The sequence below is a fragment of the Globicephala melas genome, chromosome 15 (genome assembly GCF_963455315.2).
Source record: "Globicephala melas chromosome 15, mGloMel1.2, whole genome shotgun sequence".
Lineage (NCBI taxonomy): Eukaryota > Metazoa > Chordata > Mammalia > Artiodactyla > Delphinidae > Globicephala > Globicephala melas.
Genome location: NC_083328.1, coordinates 72,960,636 through 72,984,169, shown reverse-complemented (window position 1 = coordinate 72,984,169; position 23,534 = coordinate 72,960,636). Strand labels below are relative to the sequence as shown.

Genomic DNA, 23,534 nt, shown 5'->3' with positions numbered 1-23,534 from the left:
AATCCTTTAATATGGAATGTCACCTGGATTCAAAGGTATATTGGCATTAGGTCTCAAACGCGAGGACGCTTTCTGTGTAGGAATTGGAAAGCTCTCCCAGCTGTTGATAGTGGGGAAAAAAGCAAGCTTTAGGACAGTGTCAGTAGTACTGCTTTTGGGTAGTGGATGGAGCAAAAATCTGTGGAAAGAAAGTAGAGGCCAGGTCAGTATGATGATGACATTTTAATGGTGTTCTGCCTCTAAAATTGCAAAAGATGGTCACTGGTTTTCTTTGGGTTCCTATAGACGGAGACATTGCTCAGCAGTGCCCTCCTGTTCAGAGCCTGAACTCATCCTGCATTTAATGTGGGAACTGGAACCTTCATTTATTTTCTTTTGTCTTGACCTTCCCTTCCCAATTGTTTAATAATTTCGCAGAGAAGATAGTGGCTCAGATAGGATGCTTTTGCTGTAAATAATAGATCTTGTTGAAAGGCAGCTGAAACCAGAGAGATTTATTATTGTGTGTAGAAAGAACCCAGAGGCAGGGCCAGGCCAGCGTTTGTTCAGAGCCAGACTCTTTGCGTTTCATTGTTGAGGCAGTGTGTCCCTCATGGCCGTAAGGTGGCTGCTGGGGGTTTTATCACGCGTGACTAGATAACAGTCCCCCTGAGTGGAGTGTCTCTTCTCAATCCTTTTGTTATCAAGCAGAAGACTTTGCCCATCAGCCTCCAGCTGACACGCCCTTGAGCTCATTGGTCAGGATTGGACCACCAGTCCCCACGCAGAAAAGGCTCAAAAATGTTTGTTTGGTACTTTCAGTCTGTATCGTGGGGACCGGCCATTGCCAACCAGGAGGACGTGGCCAGGGCTGTGGGAGAAGAGATGAATGACAGTTGAGCGGGCGACCCAGGTATTGAGTGTGGATAGTTACCTGGAAATGAACTGGAATTCAGACAGACAGGTGTTCTATGTCTAAAATTGAGAGTCCTGAATTTCTTCTAGTGGTGAACTGGTGAGGTGGTCAACTGGGAAGACTTGCTATTACGGCTCTGGTAGCTGAGGAATGAGATCCGTGCGTCGCGGACTGATGTCAGCTTATGAGCGCCTCTTGTGTTGCCCTTTTTCTCAGCAACCAACCAGACACGCCTGGAAGTTCCTTTTGGAGGATCCGGAGATCTGAAGAAGGGAAATGAAATCCAGATTAATTGGAGAAAACTTTTCTCAGCTCTGCCTACACAGATGGTTCAAGAGTGTTTCCTGATAGTATCTGAATTTACCGTTCTTGTTGTTCCTGCTACCTGAGGATTCCGAAGCTCTTAGATCGAGTACAGATTTACATAGCAGAGTCTGGTATCAGACATGTCTTTGATGGGAATTTCTCTTACAAAGTGACACTTATTTCCTACAGAGATAGACAGCTAGACTGCTCTGTGGGTAATTTGCCAGAAGGTCCTGAGTGGGTTCACGTCAGTGGTGACGGAGAATGAAGTCATTTTTATGATTACTTCACTACCATCCCTTGGATTCTTTCTGCGGGAAAGATTGTCACTTTCCAACCGTGATGTCATTGAATGAATTCCTTGTCAGTTTCCTGAAGGATAGCCCAGCACCTTAAGAGGATCAAGGAAAGTGGCTGATTCGTTGTGTGAAGAGATTACCCTGAGACCATCAGTGGCCTTTCATGTCCTATTCTTGAAACCCGAGGTTATAGCAATGACGATTTTTCAGGTCCTTGCCTACCCCACCCTTTTCTTCAGATTATATTGTCTACATGAGCTAAAAGCGGTTCTTAGTTAATCGACGGATCGGTGTGCTTCTTAATTTTTATCCACTGATCCAGCACCCGTGTCCAGTAGATTGCAGTGCTCGTCAAGCATAACAACTGGTCTCATGTAGATGGGAATTATTTTTTGCGTGTGAACTTACTGGAAAATTAGGAGGAAACGGAAATGAGTACATGGGATCGTAATTTTTTTTTTCTAACTGGATATTTGTGTGATTTTGATTTGTAGAAGATTACAGTAGCAGAATGCATCGAGACTCAGAGTAAAGCCATGACCATGCTCACCATTGAACAGTTATCCTACCTGCTCAAGTTTGCCATTCAGAAAATGAAACAGCCAGGGGTAAGATGACACTTCCTCTTGTTATAAGTGTGAATGAGAATAGTGACCTTTGTTCTGTTAACATTTTTGTTCCTTGTAGTTGCCTGAGCTTTTCAGACACCTGTGCTTATTATTACTCTTTGGGTCTTGTGTGCCCAGATTCAGCGACCTGTAAATTAAATTTGACAACGGCATTAAGTTAATTCTCAAAAGTGAGCCCTTTGTGAGACCAAGGAGTTTAATCAGGAAATGACATATATTAGAAAGCTGGTGGGGATTTAAAATTCTGAGTGGTTGAGAAGTGAAACCTCAGACCGCATCGGGTAAGGGGGAGTCAGTAGAATTCCATTTCAGTGAGAGCTGAGTACAACCCAGTTTCTTTGTAATCAAGGCCTAATGGTGGAACCTTCAGGTAAAAGTCCACCAGTGAGATTCCTGTAAAGGGTGAGAATTTTGAAAGGGGATTTGATGTACAGCCTTTGCCCTTTAAGGAAAATCTGTCTGCGAAAGCAGGCCTGCCGCGTTCAGCTGGCAAGCGGTGTACTTCTCCGTGGTTTCCCTCCCAGAAGTCCCAGTCATATCATAGCTGTGATGGTGGTTTTGTAGTTTTTTGTGACAGGTTTCAGAAAGATGGCAGTAAAATACCTTGTTTTTAAAGATGATATGTTATGGGCTTCCCTGGTGGCGCAGTGGTTGAGAGTCCGCCTGCTGATGCGGGGGACACGGGTTCGTGTCCTGGTCCGGGAAGATCCCACATGCCGCGGAGCGGCTGGGCCCATGAGCCATGGCCGCTGAGCCTGTGCGTCTGGAGCCTGTGCTCCGCAACGGAAGAGGCCACAACAGTGAGAGGCCCGCATACCGCCAAAAAACAAAACAAAATGTTATGACAAGATAATCAACATATTATGACATTTTTCCTATGGAAACTTGGGTTCTTGGGTAGGGTTCTTTTCTGATTTACACAAAGGCACCATATGGGCTAGTGGTGACCCTTTGTGAAACTCTTCAGAGTTTGCTTTCTAAGTCAAATAAATGTATGAAATGTAGATTCTGAGTGCTTTTAGTAACCATTGTGGTTTAATTTCTTTAAAAAAAGTAGAAGCTTTAGTTTTGAGATTATATTCTGAAATTTGATATCATGATGAAAAAATTCAGAGCCTGCCAGTTGGGGGTTGCTAAATTGAGAACCTGTCTCTTTCACAAAATCTCTGTCAATGGAAGCAAAAGTATATAGCCTAAGTTTTGCAAAAAAACAAACTTTGACAAGGAGAATTGATTCATGTAGATTTGTCAACACTGTGGAATTAATTATAAACCAAAAAGAAAAATCAAAGAAGGTGTGAATTTCTTATGTAAACTGTTTGTTACAAAATCAGAACAGAAAGTTGCTGATTTTTGTGGAAGCATCCTTTTAACTTAAAATGGCCAAACTGATTCTGGATGAGACAGAGCTTGGATGACTGCAAATGGTAATCCGTTCAGATGCCTTGCTTGAGCATAATTTGGTGTTTAATGAAATCTTTTAGATTTTTTTTTATTGATAAGCAAATAGTACCCATCAACAAACCAGGCCTTGCATTTGGAACTGATTCTTATTACTCCATAAGAAAGTGGATCAAGATACAAAACCTTTACACAGTCCCTGCTTTGTTTTGTTTCTGGTTTTTTTTTTTTTTTTTTTGCTGTGACACGTGGCCTGTGGGATCTTAGTTCCCTGACCAGGGATCGAACGCGTGCCCACTGCATTGGAAGCGCAGAGTCTTAACCACTGGACCGCCAGGGAAGTCCCCACACAGTCCCTGCTTTGAAAGTAATTTGGCCCCTCAAAGGAGGAGCAAAACCTCACTAAAATTTCCACCCATGTGTAAGATATCTGTTGGCACTTCAGGGGAACTTTATTTGGTGTGTCATCTCTAGGTGTAGCCAGATTTCACCCCCAGTCAGTTTTGATAATGGGCATTTTCAGTGTATAGATAAGCCTCCTTCAGAATTCAGGTCTCAAGTAATGATAGCGTGTTCTTGTCCGTCTTAATTGAAGAGGCCTGGACCTCTTACTTGAGTCTGTACTGAAAACAAAACAAATGACAAAACTGGAACGCAGCTGGGCTCATGATTATGGATAACCGGGCAGAATTTGAAGGTGAACCAGTTTGGAGCTTCTCAAGGGCCTATTTTGTAGAAAGTTTTAGAACTGTATTTTCTGGAACATTGTCTCCGGTTTAAAGTACATTGCTGGTATTAATGCTTGGTCTTCCATAGCAGTGATGGGTTTGTGTCTGTGTATCTTTTCTTTTATAGACAGATGCATTCCAGAAGCCCGTTCCGTTGGAACAGCATCCCGACTATGCGGAATACATCTTCCATCCCATGGACCTTTGTACATTGGAAAAGGTTGGCTTCCATCGAAAAGCCAATTGTCAAGATGATTCAAGAGCCTCCCTCATTTCCCGTGCGCCCCATCTCGAGTTAGATGGTTCTGTGCCATTTTTATTTGGATGGAAGAACTCTCATCCCCCTAACTTTTGTAACATTTTCCCAAGGATTGCCATGGGTGTTGAAATCCACCGCTTAGCTCCCAATAGTATTATACTTCTGCTGGTGATTCTAGCTTTTTATATGAGAAAGTCACAGCATCTGAGAATTAGTGATTTGGTTGATTTGAGCCTTACCCTTCTCTTTCTTTTGGAGGTGCTAATAAGAGCAGCAGGAAGGAAGAAGAGAAAATTAAGTGTCTGGGAGACCTTCATGTTAGCAGTGAATAAGTGGCTTCTTAGATCTTGACTTATTTCACTGATAAGAGTATTTCTTTAATGCCTGAAAGTGTTTTTAAAGGTTCAAAGTCAAATTCCATGCTGAAAAATTACACATGTAACATTTTAGGTTGCGTATGTCATCCTGGTGCTGATTTTCAAATTGCCGGCACCAAAATATGGTTAAAGAAAAGCGTGGATGAGGAGAAAACATGACTTTATATTGTATGCATTGGTGATCCCCCAAACAGTAAATCCAGCCTGCTTTGGAAGATTGTACACACCCTTACGGTATTTAACAAAAGAAGGAATTCCAAAAAGACAAGGTTCGAATCCTGGCTTCCTAAATTATTAGCTTTGGAACTTTGATTAGTTCCTTTAACATTACCATACCTCAGTTTCCCTGTCTGTAAAATGGGGATAGTGACTGCTTCCTTGAGTTTTCAGTTATGAGGCTTACGTGAGGCTGTACAATTAATAATAAATGTGTAAATATGTAAAATACCCTGGTTTGGAGGAAGAAGCTGCTTGATAAATGGCAGTGCTCTAAGATGAGAAAATTCAAGTTAGTGTGGTGAATTCAGTGAATGCATTTTTATAGAGTTATAGATCTCAACTATAATAGCATCTTGGGAAATGAGTAGAAGCATTAATTAATTTGGCAGATGACTGGGAAGAAAATTATGTGGGGACGCAGGTGTTACTGGTTGTGGCTTATAGAGACTCACTGGTGATTATTTTCTGTGGCTTTTCTCCCCAGAACGCTAAAAAGAAAATGTATGGCTGCACAGAAGCCTTCCTGGCTGATGCAAAATGGATTTTGCACAACTGCATCATTTATAATGGGGGTGAGTGGATTGGATGACTCTTAAGAGTGAGAGTATGCTGTGTGTGTTGCCCGTTCTCCTGCCCTTCATAAAAAATCAGGCTCTTTTTTCATGCATCAGGGCCAATAGCTGAGAATACTGGTGTATAGATTGCTGACGTGTGTGAACAGGGGGCAGTGACTACATGCATTTTAAGGTATGAGCTGATGTCCACAGTGGCTTGTGACTATATGATGCTTTTACCTGTCCTTTAAAAAAAAACCTTATTTTAATGGAGGGATAATTACATAAAATAAAAAGCACAGATTTTACAGGTACATTCCATGAATTTGACAAATGTGTAACCACCTCTGTAACTACAACCCCAAATAAGATCCTAGAACATTTCTGTCACCCCATTACATTCCCAGTTGCCCCTCTCCAGTAAATCCACCCTCCTGAAAAGGAACTGTTCTGTTTTCTGTAACTAGAGATTCGTTTTACATATTCTAGAATTTCATACCAGTGGAGCCAGAGTGCCCGCTTTTATGCCTGGCTACGATGACACAGTGTAATATTTTGGGGATTCATTCATGTTGTGTCTCTCAGTGGTTTGTTTCTTTTTATCGCTGAGTGGTATCAATATATATATAGTTTTTATAAATTATTTATTTATTTTTGGCTGCGCTATGTCTGTTGCTGTGCACGGGCTTTCTCTAGTTGTGGCGAGCGGGGGCTACTCTTCGTTGCAGTGTGCGGGCTTCTCATTGCGGCGGCTTCTCTGGTTGTGGAGCATGGACTCTAGGCGCGTGGCCTTCAGTAGTTGTGGCATGCGGGCTCAGTAGTTGTGGCTCGCGGTCTCTAGAGCGCAGGCTCAGTAGTTGTGGCGCACGGGCTTAGTTGCTCCGTGGCATGTGGGATCTTCCCGGACCAGGGCTCAAACCCGTGTCTCCTGCATTGGCAGGTGGATTCTTAACCACTGCGCCACCGGGGAAGTCCAGTAACAATATTGTATCAACATACAATTTATTCATCCATTCTCTTTGTTGATGTTGTGGATATTTGGATTGTTTTCAGTTTTTGGCTGTTGTGAATAAAGCCACTGGGAACATTCTTATACAAGTCTTTGTATGGACACATGCTTTCATTTCTCTTGGATAAATACCCAAGACTGGTATTGCTAGATCATTGAGTAGGTTTATATTTAAATTTATAAGAAATTTTACCAAACTGTTTTGCAAATTGGTTGTATTATTTTACATTCCTTCTAGCAGAGTATATGAGGATCTTTGTTGCTCCACGTCATTGTCAACATTTGGTATTATCTGTTTTTAATTTTGCCTATTCTTGAAGGCATGAAATATTATGTCATGGTGGTTTTGCCTGTCTCTAATGACTAATGGTACTGAGTATCTTTTCATGTGCTTATTAGTCATTTGTATATCATTTGTTGGTGAAACATCTATTCAGATCTTTTGCTCATTTCAAAAATTGGGTTGTTTGTTTTTTATTATTGAGTTTTAGGAGTTCTTTATATTCTGGTTAAAGTTTTGTCAGTTGCATTTTTGTGGGTTAAGCCTTCTGGACAGAATGGAGGAGAGCTCCCATTAAAATCTCCTCGATGGGCACCTTTCCCATTGTCCTACCCTCTCCCACAATCCTCTCTGTCTGCCTTCTGGCCAGGTAGATCTTTCAGGGTCCTGCCCTGTTCTCTTCTTCCCGTCCCCTGCTGGAACACTCTTCCCCTCTTTGCTTTGATGAGTTTTCCTTATCCTTCAGTCTCAGCCTCTCAGTCCTCTGAGGAGCCTTCCTTCATGACCTAGACCATACTATGTACTCTTGTTAAGGGCTCTCACAGTACATGTACTTCCCCACGGCAGTATTTTATCACACTTTCTGGATGGTGCTTTTTTTCATTTGAGTTGCTCGCCAGGATGTAAGCCCTTTAAGGGCAGATGCCAAACTTGTTTCCTGTATACCCTTGGGCCTAGCGTAGACTGTTGTTAGCTGATGTTTGAGCAAAGACATATGAATGGATGGCTATCTGCTTAAAGTACGTGTTTTGCATTATTAACTCAGTAGCAGGGTTGGGGTGCAGGGAGGAGAGAAAGAGAGGTACCCTAGACATTGAGAATTTGTGTAAAGGTTATAAACTCAAATATATAGAAAGGGCAGTAAGATCGTATAAACAAGTGAATGAGCTCAGGTAGCAGAAAAATAACATAAGCCAGGGTGACCACTGGCCATGGGGAGAGCGAGTGACTGCGGAGAACAGGGAACTCCTGCCTGGTCTGGAGGGGTATCTCCCCTGGACACTCCAGGGGTTTATTGGATACAGAGTTCTTAGCTCTTCTGAGTTTTCAAGACAGGCCAGAAATCTAGGTATTTGTGTGTGTGCGTATGAAATCTTTTTGCCACCAAATTCACAATTTCTAAAAATTGTCATAAGGTTCTAAGAAAACACGGCTTTTTGGCCATCTTGTTCTCTGGTTTCGTGTAAAGGCTCAGGGTTAAGAGTTAGACCTGGGGCCATATCCTCAACTCGTTAGCTAAATGGTCTCATATAAGTGATGACTCCTGAGCCTTGGTTTACTCTTCGGTGAAATGAGAACATTCATGCCTGCTTCCTAATAAGGCTTTTTGAAGAGTTAACAAGAAAATGTATTTCAGAGCACCAGGAACAGTAGAGTTACTCAATTAAATGTCTTCTTTCTCCTGTACTATTCTTCGGTTGGCGTCTGGGACAATGGGCAGAAGAAGGCTCCTTTTCACTAATTGGAGCCTTGAGAATATAAAAGCATCTTTCAAATATTAATTCATGAGCTGTCGGAAACCAACACAAATTGTTATGTTTCAGAGAAGATGACATCTAAGCACCAAAGATTGGTTCATGGGAAAAGTCACCTAATCTGAACTGATGTTAGAAGCCAGAAATGTATGGTTTTTAACCTTTAAAAGGTTAATCCTGGAAGAAAGCAAGTTAAAATGTTGTAAGTGGAGGTATAATCCCAAGGCTGGGTATTTCTGTGTTTCCATTTGAATTAATCTTGTTTTCTTATTCTCTCAGGAAATCACAAATTGACGCAAATAGCGAAAGTCGTCATCAAAATCTGTGAGCATGAGGTATGTGTTTCCTGCTGTCCCCTTTTAAGTGTACCTAGAATGAAGGCGTGGGGTGATTGAAGTTTCCATTTGCGGAATCTCCCAGTGGGTAGCTCTGGTAATTTTGGAATTTGTTGAGGTACAGATAGCGCCCCTCTCTTCAAGGAAAGTAAAAGCAACAGATATGCCATAATATGTTATAAATCAACACCCTAATCTTAGCTCTAAGAGAGATGGGAGTTTTCAGCCTTGAGTTGTGGTCCAGCACTGCACATCCTGAGTCTTCGGGGTCAAATAGAGTTTATGATTGCTTTGCCCCACAGTCTGTGGCATCCCCTCAGGTCCCTTTCAGTCTTCTTGCAGAAGGTATTTGGGTTTTGACATTATTTGCAGGAAAGGTCCTGAGTTTCTCTGAGAGTGGCCCAGGTGTCCTGGAAAAACACCCCCTAGTTTTGATGGTATGGATGAAATGAAGCTCCTGGGCTGGGTGCCCTGAGGCTCTAGTGGTTGCAGGACAGGCTGATGGCAGAAGTGGTACAGGGGAGCCTTTCTTCGTTAGATCCCTGTTGTGAGCACAGAAAACTGAGATGTAATGGCCTTCAGCCTGTCTGCACTCTCATCTATCCATCCGTTCATTTGTAAAGAAAACATTCGGATATCTTAGGGTATGTCCATGTCTATATATTTGTATAGAGAGAGTTCTATAATGTACATTTTTCACTCTGAGTGTTTTCCTAGGTAATTAAACAGGGAGGAAGAATAGAATTTATCATGGCTGTTCTGATGATTTATTTCCTTAGTGTAATTGTTAGAAATGCAGCTACTAGGTCTGAGGCTGTCAGCATGGCTTTGGGTAGATATCTCTCGATTGTTTTCTGGAAATGCTACAGCGCTACTTACACAATGAACTGGAATGAACAGATGTGGTGGTTTTTCTGTGTCGTTGGCAACGTTGGAAGTTCCAGTTTGAAAACTGTTTGTATATATGTTTTTGCCCCAGTGTGATCAGTAAAAAACAGTGGCATCTCACTGTGATTGTGATTTTGATTTCTTTGATGCAAGTGGTGATGGACTGGTTTTTGATATGCTTGTTGGCGACTTGGAGTTGTCTCGGGGTGAGTTGTTCAGTTGTTTCCCCCTTGAGGATTCGTTTCCCTTGATGTAGGTGCTGAAGCCTAGACTTTTCATTGGTGGGTGGTCATAATGTAGCATTTATTGAACCCAGATGCTCTTTGTCTGGCAATTCTGAACCTACCTGTTGGCAACACAGTGCTGCTTCGTGAGCTCCAATGCCAGGGCTGTCCTGGACTTGATGTTGCCGCTTTGTTCTACCCAGTACCTTTGGAATAGCCCCGAAGGAGAGTGGGTGGAAGGAAGAAATATGATCCACCATTCACTCATTCATTCATTTACTCATTTATTCATTGCCCTCAATCGGTCAGTCCATTATAATTAGTAATTACTATAAAGTTATTAATTAATAATCATTAGTTGAGCACCTGCTGTGTGTCTGGCACCTTGTCACTTGAAGTGCTTTACATTTATCTCATCTAATTTTTATAATAATTCTGTTTGGTAGGTACTGCTTTCACCCCCATTCTACGAGGTGAGGAAATGGACGTTCAGACAGTATAAGCAACTTTTCCTAAAGTTCTAGAGCTAGGATGTAGTGGAGTCTGAATTTAGATCCAAGAAGGGAGCTTCCAGGGCCTTCAGTTCTAAGTCATGACGGTTCTCTGGGGGGAATGCACTTTCTCAAGAGAGAGGACGGTCAGTTACAGAATTTTCAGTTATCCGTGGAAATAAAACAGAGTAACGTGGTATTAATTAATTGCTGTGCATGGTGTGATTAGAGATATATAGAATTGAGCATGGCAAGCAGAGGCCAGAGTCGAGGGAAGGGATTGGGGAGCTGAGACAGGTAGACTGAGGCCAGACCACGCATGGCCTTGAAGGAACTGACCAGGTGTTTATTTATTTATCTAAATTTATTTATTTATTTATTTTTGACTGCATTGGGTCTTCGTTGCTGCGCATGGGCTTTCTCTAGTTGCGGCGAGCGGGGACTACTCTTCCTTGCGGCGCGTGGGCTTCTCATTGCTGTGGCTTCCCTTGTTGCGGAGCACGGGCTCTAGGCGCGTGGGCTTCAGTAGTTGTGGCACTCAGGCTCAGTAGTTGTGGCTTGTGGGCTCTAGAGCGCAGGCTCAGCAGTTGTGGTACACGGGCTTAGTTGCTCCATGGCATGTGGGATCCTCCTGGACCAGGGCTGGAACCCACCTCCCCTGCATTGGCAGGTGGATTCGCAACCACTGCGCCACCAGGGAAGCCCTGACCAGGTGTTTAGATTTCATTGTTAGTTTCTCAACCTTGGCACTACTGACATTTGAGGCCAGAGACATCTTTGTTGCAGGAGCTGTCCTTGTACCATCATAGACTCCAGTCTCAACTGTCCACCCCCAGTTGTGATGACCGATGACCGACAATATCTCCAGTTATGCCAAGTGTCCCTGGAAGGGTTAAACTGTCCCAGTAGAGAACCACCGGTCTAAGGAGAGGGACCAGATGGGACCTGTGTTTGTAGAAGGTGGCTCTGGCTGCTCTGTCTGTGTGGGGAATGGACCAAGCTTAGGAAGCTGGGAGACATGGTCCAGCGAGAGATGATGGCTGCTGGGGCTAGGTGGGCGAGTCGGGGCTGGTGAGAAATAGTTGGACTGATGTCCAGGGTGTTCCCCACTGTGGGACTTAGGTTAGCTAATCTTACCTGCCAATATCATCATGCATTTCTTGAGGGCCTGCAGATACAAGACCCCTGGGAATGACACATTCTAACACATTTTTGCTTTACAGATGAATGAAATCGAAGTTTGTCCAGAGTGTTATCTAGCTGCTTGCCAAAAACGAGATAACTGGTTTTGTGAGCCTTGTGTAAGTTGGATTTCCTTTCCTTTCTTTGTTTTCTGAACTCTATGCCTTGGGTGACCCAGGACAACTTTCTGCAGGTGGCTTATTGGATGAAACTTTGGATAAAGTTTTAAAATAATTTTCTTACTGAAAATTAAGTTACGGCAGAATGGGAGTAATCCAGGTGGGATAAACCTCTTTGGCTGCAAGGTCATGTGCCAGAGGTAGTGTCACGATTTACTGGGTTTATTAGCCCTCGAAAACAGCAGGATGCAGAGTGAAAAGAAGCTCATCAGAGAGGAGAGACATGCCAAAGTCACGCAGACGATGAGCCGGTCGTGTTAAATGAGTATGTTACTTACAAATCACGTTGGGTCTATTTTAAGAGGTTTGGAAATCCCTCCCAGGGTTAACTCCATGGTCTCTCCAAACCGTGGTTCTTGAGGCTGGGATTGGGGTGGGGAGAGAAAGTCACCCCAGTTGTCCCCATGGATCTGTATTTTCCAAACTGCTGTTCTGCAGAGAAGTGTGTCGTTGGGGTGAGCTGGGAGGATGGGGGTGCGGGGGGAGGGTATTGGGCCGCAAGATTGGGCAAGTAGAGTTGAGAATCCAAACATGGTTTGTCTTTTCCTGCATTTCGAGATGGACATCTGAATCGTTAAGGCCCTGAGTAGCTCTCGGTAAAGAATAAAGTTAGCTAATGCCGTCCCTTATTATATGCTGGATGTAAGGTGCCTTTAACCCTCCAGCTTAACAGAGGGTGTAGGTATAACTGTCCCTGTGTTGCCCAGAAAGGTACAGTCTCTTGTTCGCTCCCACCCGGGCAAGAGCGGCACAGCCAGAGTTGAAGCCTCGTTTTGGTCAGTGCTCGCTGCTTTTTGTTTTCCCCATTGAACCCCATTCCCAGCCTTGCCCGGGGAATGGCCGCACATGTAGTGACTGCCACCTGGGGAGACCCTGCTGGAAGTTGTTTGCTTTCATTCTGTGGCCTGTATCAACTCTGCCTTAGCTTCCCCTCACCCACCGAGCTCTACGTGTGCATCTTGCCGTCGAATACATACAAACTCTGGCTTTTGTTTTTCTTTTCCTAGAGCAATCCACATCCTTTGGTTTGGGCAAAACTGAAGGGGTTTCCATTCTGGCCTGCGAAAGCTCTGAGGGATAAAGATGGGCAGGTTGATGCCCGTTTCTTTGGACAACACGACAGGTGGGAGTTAAACACAGGCTTCAAACGCGTAGCTGTGACTGAACCTTTGATCCTGTCAGTGAATACAAGAAGGGGCGGTGGGTACGGCTAATATTTTATTGTCTCGATACCAGCCAGTGAAGTTGCACTTTAAAAATCCTGTTCTGGGCTGTGTTAATGAGCCTGATTGCACAGGCTTCAGTGTTCTCAGGTGTGTTGGAAAAGAATCTTGCTTTCGTGGTTTTGTGGACGCAGCCGGCATCGGCATAGGTTCCACGGTTATTTTAAGTGCTGCTGTTCTTTTCTGGGTTTTTCCGCAGTAAATGAAATCACCGCACAAATTGCTTTTCAAAATAATGCTTTCAGGGATCAGAAGCATTTCCCCAGATTGCCGGTAAAATGAATCTCCCATCGTTGTGCTGGGTAGTCCCTTTTCTGTGGAGCTAAAATGGGAAATTACAAGGGCTTGCTGTTTTGACAGGTGTGAGCCCTCCCTGCCAGCCTTCCTGCCCTCCCCTCTCCCTCTCTCAGCGACGTGAATTATTCCAGCTAATAGCACTTCTCTGTGGAGTGCAGCCCCCTGCGTGCTTCAGAACAACAGGTAGACAGAGATGAGCGGCGGGTAATTTCTTGGTTCTCTTTTAGCAAGAGTTACATTGTGAGTAAATGAGGCAAAAACCCTCCCGAAACCCTACCAAGCAGTCTGAGAAAGCACGCGTGCGCGCGTGTGTGTGTAGGGGAGAATATTTAACAGACATAGTTTGAAAATTATACCCACTCACAGAATGTACAGAAAATACACTTCCTCATTTGAAACAACACCAGAATTTGAAATATTGCTCTTTGTTAAATTTTGCTTCTCATCTTGCCAAAAAAAAAAAGAATATCAAAGTAATCTGAAATCATTTACCAGGAACCCCGGCAATCCATTGATAGGAGACAAAATGGAAATCAGCTGAGATGGTTCTAGGTTTGATAGGAAGTATTATACTTTGATTTTGACTATTTTGGGGGAAGTTTTTCTAAAATTCCTTTATTCATTCATTCAAAGAAACATGTCTTTGGTGCCTGCTGTGTGCCACGCTGAGTACTAGATGCTGGGATACAGGAGCGAGCAGGCAGACGCTGCCCGTCGGAAGTGGGGAAGGCAGATGACATACAAGTGGGGAATAGGCAGTATGATCTCAGGTCAGGAGGTAGTGGTGGGACCGGGTGAAGATCTGGGTAGAGGGACCAGAGAGAGCAGGGACTCAGGTAGGGAAAGGGCAGGCCAAGGCTGAGTTAATTGCTCAGGGAAATCCATGAACACAGTGTGGTTTGAACAGGATAAGGGAGGAGAGGGTGGGTAAGATGTGGGATCAGAGGGCTGGGCCGGGCCTGGGTCACCAGGGTGGCTTTGGTCAGAAGTCTGGCTTTTATTTGAAGAGTAAGAGATATAGCGGGTTGTACATCTTCCTGCCTCTTCATTAGAGCATGGCAAGTGTTAATGAACCATCCTGATGATTTGGGATTATTCTATAGTGTAACTCAGTGGGGATAATACTTAGGATATCCATGGCGGGCGGCAAGCATTGCTGTCCCCCAAGCACCAAATATTCCCAGAGCCTTAAGAGTCGTGGATTCTCCAGCTGTGCCCACTCTGCATGGACCTCTTAATCCTGCCTGCCTGACAGCCATTGAAGGTGGCTTAGGGGCCATGAGCTTCACCGGCCCTGTTTCCAGAGGCTGTTTCCCTTGAACTTGCAGGTGTAGGTTGGTTCTGGGTGGGAGCTGTCCTGGAAGCCGGTCCCCCTACATTTGTGAAATAGACAGCTGCCCAAGTCTGATGCCCCACGAGATTTCCTTAACCCTCCCTCCGTGGTGTCTCCTGTCCCCTTGGAGGGGACCTGTCGAACTGTCGGGCTCATTTTGGGTGCAGGGTGCACATTGGGGGAGTCGTTAAGGATATCCCGGTGGTGGAGGGACTGTAGGTAGGAGTTGTAGGGAGGTTTCAGTTGGCCTTGGGCAGGGAGTCCCTGACAGCTGTAGTGGAAGCCACTTCTAAAAGGATGGACGTCCCTTCCTTCCCAGGATGTTTTTAAAGCAGAATGGGGCAGGCTTGTCGACAGCCTGCTCTGGGTCTGACCCAGAAACAGGACACGGACTCAGGGGAGGCTGCAAGGGTTGTGATGTGCTGTCCCTTCTCGGGGAGCTCGCTTCGAGGTTGCAGAGCCAAAACATAAGCCTGGACCAGGGGTGAGCAAAATGAGGCGGGCAGCAGAATAAGAAATAGCACAGACCACTGCATGTTCATTGTCATGTTTTTTTTTGGCCACTCTGTGTGGCTTATGGGATCTTAGTTCCCCAGCCGGGGATTGAACCTGGGCCCTTGGTAGTGAAAGCCGGGAGTCCTAACCCGGGGATCGCCAGCGAATTCCCCCATTGTCAAGTTAATAAATGTTAGAGAGAGAGAGCCCCTGGAGGCTTTTGTTCTGAAGAGTCTCATCATGGGCTTTTTGTCCTTTAAAAGATTTTGCCTTTTTTTTTTCGGTTTTATTTCACAGACACTATTACATACAAATGTAGAAAATATTTTATCAAATGCCTGCAGAGCTTAAAAAAATAGCTTTTTTTTGGGGGGGGGGCTTCCCTGGTGGTGCAGTGGTTGAGAGTCCGCCTGCCGATGCAGGGGACGCGGGTTCGTGCCCCGGTCCGGGAAGATCCCACATGCCGCGGAGCGGCTGGGCCCGTGAGCCATGGCCGCTGAGCCTGCGCATCCGGAGCCTGTGCTCCGCACGGGAGAGGCCACAACAGTGAGAGGCCCGTGTACCGCCAAAAAAAAAAAAAAAAAAAAAAAAAACAACTTTTTTTTTTTAACTGTGTTAAAATGCTGAGTTTATTTCACATGTATATTTTTGTCTCCTCACCATCTCCATTTGTCTGACCACTACTACTACTATGTTCTATCATAACATTCCATACATACTTAAAACCAAGCAAAGGGTGGAGTTCCATCTTTAAAAACTAAACAGGCATTTTGGACAACACATTCTTGGCAATGGAACCTGGACAACATTTATTGGACACGGTAGGGAAAGTTCTCACTCTGTGTTGTAAAAAGGACAGCCAGATATCAACTGTTACAGAAATGAACTAAGACAGAAGAGTTTAACAAACGGTTTAAACTATTTTCTTAAAGAGACTTCCTCCACTACCAGAGATCTTGAATAGCCTCCTGGTCAGTCATCGGAAACAGTTATTCACATAATTGACGAATTTGGCTTCCGCTTTGGGAAGGGAACCACCTTTTTCTATACTTGCTTGCATTTTTGCTTTAATGTCTTCTACAGAGCTAGGTCCTTTTCGGTGTCTTAGGAGTTTTTTTTTTCCTGTTTTTTTGAAGGATTCTTGACCTTTTGATTTTGGGGTTGATGGTTTTGAGGCTTTTGCATTCTGGTTTGATTTTTGTGCATTTTTGGCTGGAGTTATCCATACAGGTTTCTTTACTGGAGCTTTTTCTTCAGCTTCCTCATCATCAAAGTCGTCACCATCATCATTTTCATCATCATCATCATCATCTTCATCAGCAGCAAGTTTTACTTTTTTCTGTGGAACCTTGCTACCACTTCCAGGGGCAGTTTTAAAAGAGAAAAGAGGGCTTCCCTGGTGGCGCAGCGGTTGAGAGTCCGCCTGCCGATGCAGGGGACACGGGTTCGTGCCCCGGTTCGGGAGGATCCCACATGCGCGGAGCGGCTGGACCCGTGAGCCATGGCCGCTGGGCCTGCGCGTCTGGAGCCTGTGCTCCGCCACGGGAGAGGCCACAACAGTGAGAGGTCCGCGTACCGCAAAAAAAAAAGAAAAGAAAGTGCTTTATGTCTGAGTGCAGGAGAATGAGATTTGGGGGATAATTCTCTTTTCAGAGGTGTAGTCTAGGATGCAGACTGTTTTCTTACTCGCTACCAACCCAGAGCCAAAGGGGATTTATTACTGTTTTAATGGATTAAAATGACTAAGCTATTGAGCCTTTGAATGTCGTAGCTGAGTTTCGTGTTCACGTGTGGTCCTTGTGACAGAACGTGCCTGTTGAGTGGATCGTTAACTAACCACTCAAACCAAGTCATTTAAAAAAAAGGAATACGTATTTAAGAATCTTGGAAAATCCACTAGGCTAATTTGGTTTGCATTAAGGAAAGAAAAACAATTCTGGAAACAACCTAAATGACCATCGAGAGAGATCAATGGATAGAGAAAGTGTGGTCTGTACATACAGTGGAATAATGTTCAGCCTTGAGAAGTATGTGGCGTCATGGCTGAACCTGGAGGACTTCAGGCTAAGTGGGGTAATACGCCAGTCCCAGAAACACAGATACCACGTGACTCCATTTGTACGAGCTATCTAAAATAGTCAGATTCATACAATCAAAGAGTGGAACGGTGGTTGCCAGGGGCTGGGGGCAGGGAGAAATGGGGGGTACTAATTAACAGGTGTAAAGTTTCAGTTAAACAAAATGAATAAGCTCTAGAGAGCTGCTGTACCAACATATACCTATAATCAGCTGTGGAAAAAAAGTGTTGCCTGCCCTCTCAGTAAACAAAGGATGTTGCAGCCATCAAGCCAGTAAAAGGCCCTGGATGGTGAGCCCTGAGGGAACTCAGGCTGAAGACAAACAGGTAGCCCGCTGCCCCGCCCTCAGCCACTGTAGCCACCCTAAGCGGTGCACCCTGAGGACACTCGGGATGGGAAGGCACAGGCTCCTGTCCTTGACAGCTAAAGTGCATATCAAAGGAATGATGTCAGTGAGCCCTGATGCTTACATCTTCCCACACATGGAAAAAAATGCTAAATTCTTTAACTTGAGATGCTTGGTTTTCTTTAATTAATGATAATCTTTGAAGTTCCCACTACCTGGTCTTTGTTGCAAAATCTCCTGTATATACTGGCTCCTCCCTGACCTCTTGGGAGCAGTCCCTCAGCGTGATCTGAGAGGCTGCGTCCAGGCTTAAGTCCTTTTTTAAAAAAAAAAAAAAAAAATTAATTATTATCTTTGGCTGCGTTGGGTCTTTGTTGCTGCATGCAGGCTTTCTCTAGTTGTGGTGAGCAGGGGCTGCTCTTCGTTGCGGTGTGTGGGCTTCTCATTGCAGTGGCTTCTCTGTTGCGGAACACGGGCTCTAGGTGCGCAGGCTTCAGTAGTTATGGCTCCCGGGCTCTAGAGCACAGACTCAATAGTTGAGGCGCTTAACCACTGCGCCACCAGGGAAGTCCAAGTCCTCAGTTTTGTCCGCCAAATAAATAATTCTCAACTTTTAGGTTGTGCTTTGTTTTTCAGTTGATACGGCAGTTATGTGTGATTCACTTAAACGTTTCTTCAGAGGGTAGAACTCATGTTAAGTGTTCTTGCACAATAAATTGTAAAAAACTTAAGAATCTTGGAAATGACCACAGTTGACTTAAACTCCCTTTCTCTTTTGCACTCCCAGGGCCTGGGTTCCAATAAATAATTGCTACCTCATGTCTAAAGAGATTCCTTTTTCTGTGAAAAAGACCAAAAGCATCTTCAACAGTGCAATGCAAGAGATGGAGGTTTACGTGGAGAACATCCGCCGGAAGTTTGGGGTCTTTAATTACTCTCCATTCAGGACGCCCTACACGCCCAACAGCCAGTACCAAATGCTGCTCGACCCCTCCAACCCCAGCGCTGGTGCTGCCAAGATAGACAAGCAGGAGAAGGTCAAGCTCAACTTTGACATGACGGCGTCGCCCAAGATCCTGATGAGCAAGCCGATGCTGAGCGGGGGCACAGGCCGCAGGATCTCCTTGTCGGACATGCCACGCTCCCCCATGAGCACCAACTCCTCCGTGCACACAGGCTCCGACGTGGAGCAGGACGCCGAGAAGAAGGCCACGTCCAGCCACTTCAGCGCGAGTGAGGAGTCCATAGACTTCCTGGACAAGAGCACAGGTCAGCCCCAGGTGGGAGAGGGTACAGGGGCCCCCTGGGACACAGGGGTGCTCCCATCGGGGCCACACCTGTCTGGCCCTACCTGGTGAGCATCACAGAGTCAAAGAGAGCTGCGTGGCGTTTCATCCCAGTGGAGCAAGTTTTAATTTTTAACTGAGTAACCCATTGGGATTCTTGCTGTTAGGGACCCAAAAAATGAGAAAAGTGTTCCCCAAAGGCCAGCTGGAGGTCGTTCCTAGAAGTGGGCAGAGGTGGCCAGAAGTCCTTCAGAGTTCTGTTCAAATGCCTCTGAGATGAATCACAACTTCCTACAACAGTTTTTTTCTTTCTCAAGAATTTTATTTTAATTGAAACATTTTTCTATCAAAACCAGATATTCACATTACTTAAGACTCGAATATTAGAGGAACATGTACGGGAAACAAGCATATTCTCTCCCCAGAGCAGTCCCACTTCTTAAAGGTCCACCCGTTTAACGGTTGTGTTGCACTTTGGAGCCTTGCTGCTGTAGCAGTGGTGACGAATGAGGATGCTGGTCTCAGATGAGATCCCAGCTCTGCTACTCACTAGCCCTGTGGCTTTAGGCAAGATACCTAATCCCTCCGTGGCTTGGTTTCCTTACCGGTAACACGACCATAACGATAGGACCTACCTCAGGTTCTTGTGAGGATAAATGAACCACCATACATAAAGGGTTTAGGACAGTGCCTGAAACAGTAAGTGCTACAAAAATGTTGGCTACTCTATTATTTCTTCTGGTAGTTGCTCGTCCCATGCCTATGTGGATTCAGAGAGGTGTTACAAATGAGGGATGCTGGCTGAGAGTAACGAAAGCAAGGGTGACTTAAATTGAATTCTTTCTATCCAGACAGTTTGGTTGCATATTAAAACCTTTAAGAACTCTGTTTCCACAAGGAAACGGGTGTACTCTCATTTTTCTTGAAACACGGCCTTTACTCGTTGTTCTTTCTTGTTGTATCTTAGAGAAGCATGGGTAGAAGGTAGCTCCACACTGAACATGGTAACGAAGGCAGCTGGCCCTGAGGCTCTGGGTTGGGGAGACTTTTGATGAACCCTGGGACACATGCCCTATTCTCAAGGGTTTCAGCCCATGGAATGTCCACAGGAATGTGGACTTAACTGTTTTCACATCTTAACATTCTTCCAGAGAAATGGGAAATCTGCATTTTAATATAAAATTTCCAGTTATGAAATGTCAGCTCAAAAGGTCTTAAGATATTTTCCAGAATGAATAAAGTTGGACCAGTATTAGACCTCTGGCCAGAGCATTACCCTTGGATAGCCTTTCAGACACCACCCTCCCCCTTGTTTCCTTCACGTAAGAACTCTTTAAGGAGCAGGTGTCTGGAATTCCCTGGTGGTCCAGTGGTTAGGACTCCATGCTCTCACTGCTGAGGGCCTGGGTTTGATCCCTGGTCGGGGAGCTAAGATCCCACTAGCCGCATGGTGCGGCCACAAAAAAAGAAAAGAAAAGAAAAGGAGCAGGCATCAGTTAAGAGACCGCCAATGTCCCCGGAAGATAAAATGATGGGGACTTAGTGTTAAACTCAAAGAATTCCACTCATTTCGGTTTGTGTTGTTGCTTCTTTCTGGTTTGCTTATTTCAAGTACTGCTTGTCGCTGCTCTCCAGATGACTATAGGTGGAGTAGAGAGTTAATTACCAACAGCTTTTGATTCTTCAGAATAAAGGCTGCAGTCTTTCTCCAGGTCTGATCCAGGCATGTGGTCGAGGGACTCACAGTTGAGTTATAGAGCTTCGTTCTGATGACATAACTTCTGTTCACCAGCCTCAGAAAAAACTTCCGTTTTGCCCCCTGGTTTCTGAGCAGAGTCCTTAAAAGCTTACTTTTATTCCATGACATGATTCCATTTAAGCCAAGTTAACATGGTATATAATCACACAAACTCCTCAGCCTTTTAGTTCTCATAGAGATCATGCTTTTGAGAAAGTGTTTTAACTCGGCAGCAATCCCATGAATTACTGTTGCCTGAACTTTGACTGCTGTGATATTTTGCCATAATCTTAAGTACCCCCTATTTTATTACATTCTTAAATATTAAATCTGCAATTTATAAATTGCAGACGCAGTTTATAAATGCTAAGCTAAATAAAGTATATAAGTTCATGTGTTTAAATTTTTTGCTGTGCTTTTTCCTGATATACGTGAAATTAGCACATAACTTGTAAAATAAAACATGTTGGTCTCTGAACCACTCTTGATGTGCCAGCACCATATTTCAGGAAACATAGTTTTAGAGGAATAAGAAGAACACGTGTAATGGGTTTAATTAAGCTTCTCTCTTTCCTCAAGAGGTTCAGAGGTTGAAATGACGTCAGAATTCCTGACAAAACTCCTTATTATATGAGTGACTTTTGAGGTGGTAAGTTAGCAGATACCCCATTTCAGTAGAATTTAAAGCCGTTTCCCAAAATATAACTGCTTACTAGTATGTGCCTGGGTTATTTTGCTGATCGTGAGTTAGGCAGCCAGTGAAGAGTGTAGGAAGAGAAGGTATTTATTAAAAATTGTTTTAGTCTTAGAGATTGCCCTCTTTCCTGTAAGGAGCTAGACAGTAAATACTTTAGGCTTTGTAGAGCTCTTGTTACAACAGTGCAACTATTCAATACCTTGGTTGTGTTACTAAAACAGCCATAGGTAGTATGTGGCTGAGACACTGAAATTTGAACTCCATATAATTTGTATGTTTCATGAACTACTAATCCGCCCCCCCCCAAACCATTTAAAAATGGTAAATACTCTTCTTAACTTACAGGCCATACAAGAATGGGTGGTATGCCAGATTTGGCCCATGGATGGGTTTGCCAGTTTCTGTTATAGACTAAGAGAAACTCCGAGTCAGTCTCCCCATTTTACAGAAGGCAAGTTGGAGTCTCTGCGGAGAGTGCGGGGGTGCTGAAGTTCCCACAGCCAGATCCTGAATCTGGATGGGCGTTCTTTGCACTGCACACCGCTGCCCTCTGCTGTTGGCAGCGATAATAGCACTTTGTGGAAGGAGAAGTGGGTTATTTATTGAAATGCCCCAACAATCAGAGAGAGTATAATTGAGACAAGACCGCGCTTTATCCAAAAGTGTGTTTAAAAAAAAAAAAAAAGATTGTCATAATATTGAAAAAGCTTATTAGTTTCAGCAGGGAAAAATTTGTAGCCAGCCACATAAGACTACACATTGAAATAAGTTATTAGATAAAATTTTTATGAGAGTTTAGAAACCCTCCTTTTGTTTGGGGGATTGAGGAGCTCAGAATCATGTGTCTGTAATCCTTAGGGCTGGATTTAGCTCTCTGAGGAGCCCTTTGCTCAGCCAGACTCCTTTTACTCCTGGAATCTTGTTGTGTTAAGGGTCAGAGTGGTTTATATTCTCCATGATTTGTCTGATTCCTCCTTTATCTAGACCTCCTGGCCAGATTGATGCCTTTGCCAGTATTTGCTTGCGGGATCCTGATTTAAGTCATTAATATGTATTAGGGTAAGAGTCCTGGGGCCTGGCTTTCACCACTCTCAATAGTGGTCCTTTGGTCTTGCAGCCCCATGTGGGTTCCTTCAGGGAGAAGGGAAGACGGTTTCAGATACTCTTTTTGTCCTGTGAAATCAATACATGTTTGTCTTAAAACAAGTGCTAGTTACAAAAACTAAAGTCAGGGATAATGCCGCCTCCCACAGTCAGCCTTTAGAAATTGTTTCCTGGACTCTTTTTTTCCCGCTGCACTGAGTGGCTTGCAGGATCTTAGTTGCCCAACCAGGGATTGAACCTGCACCCTTGTCAGTGAAAGCACGGATCGCCAGGGAATTCCCATCCTGGACTACTTTGTGTTGGTTTATACATCATATTATCAAGTTGAAAATTCAAATACTTCCAGGGATCAGGCAGATATGGAAATGAGTGAGTTTTGGAAGTGATAAGGACTGGGGTGAACTAAAGCAGAAATCCGCTCGTCTTCGTGACTGTTGACGCACTCATGGGCGCTTGTGTGTGTAACACTTTCCGAAGCAGTACTTACTCTTCCCATACGTGTGTGCTGAGCTAGAGAGGTATGCTTTTTTAAAGGGCACTGGGGACCAGATCCCTCTGCTGGTTCTAGCCAAGTGGGGATGTGGCTCAGTGTTGCCAGATTTCTGGCTGTTCAAGAGAATTCTCAAATATTTTTAAAATGCAAACTACCCCAACTTTTACACATTGGCTCAAATTAAAAAAAAAAACTATAGGGACTTCCCTGGCGGTCCAGTGGGTTAAGACTCCGCGCTCCCAATGCACGGGGCACAGGTTCGATCCCTGGTTGAGGAACTAAGATCCGGCATGCTGTGTGGCTGAAAAAAAAAACACAACAAAACAAACAAAACCTATAGAGCGCATCAAATGCATCTGTGAACTACCGGCTTCATGGATCACCTGTTTGGTGTAGACTGTTGAGGGTTTTCTTTTTTAACTTAACCTTGTGTTCTGAATACTTTTCCATGAACTAAATAACCATTCAGGACAGCATTTCTGTCCTGTCCTAGACCATCCAGTGATTCTATGCTGTGGAGCTCATTTGTTCATGCCACCAAGAGTGGTGCAAGATGCCGCCAGCCCTTTGATTGTGTAGGTTGCTGCCAGGGCTTTGTAAGTAGAGGAACTTCAGTGTGAGTCATTAAATCCTCCACTGCCGCCTCCCCCAGGGGGCTGGGGTGCGTGGGAGGGAAGGGGCCTTTTTTTCTAATTTTTTTTTTTTCTTTTTTTC

At 44.3% G+C, this 23,534-nt stretch overlaps 1 protein-coding gene across 23 annotated transcripts in view; it reads left to right on the top strand.

Annotated features, from left to right (window-relative positions):
* ZMYND8 (zinc finger MYND-type containing 8) overlaps window positions 1-23,534 on the top strand; it is a 125,390-nt gene that overhangs the window by 48,659 nt on the left and 53,197 nt on the right. For all 23 annotated transcript variants that reach the window (XM_030848748.2, XM_030848760.3, XM_030848763.3 and 20 more), the window contains 7 exons: window positions 1,995-2,108; window positions 4,386-4,478; window positions 5,598-5,685; window positions 8,711-8,766; window positions 11,593-11,670; window positions 12,738-12,853; window positions 18,290-18,771. In XM_030848748.2, coding sequence (XP_030704608.2) covers window positions 1,995-2,108; window positions 4,386-4,478; window positions 5,598-5,685; window positions 8,711-8,766; window positions 11,593-11,670; window positions 12,738-12,853; window positions 18,290-18,771 — 1,027 coding nt within the window. The remainder of the gene's footprint in view (window positions 1-1,994; window positions 2,109-4,385; window positions 4,479-5,597; window positions 5,686-8,710; window positions 8,767-11,592; window positions 11,671-12,737; window positions 12,854-18,289; window positions 18,772-23,534) is intronic.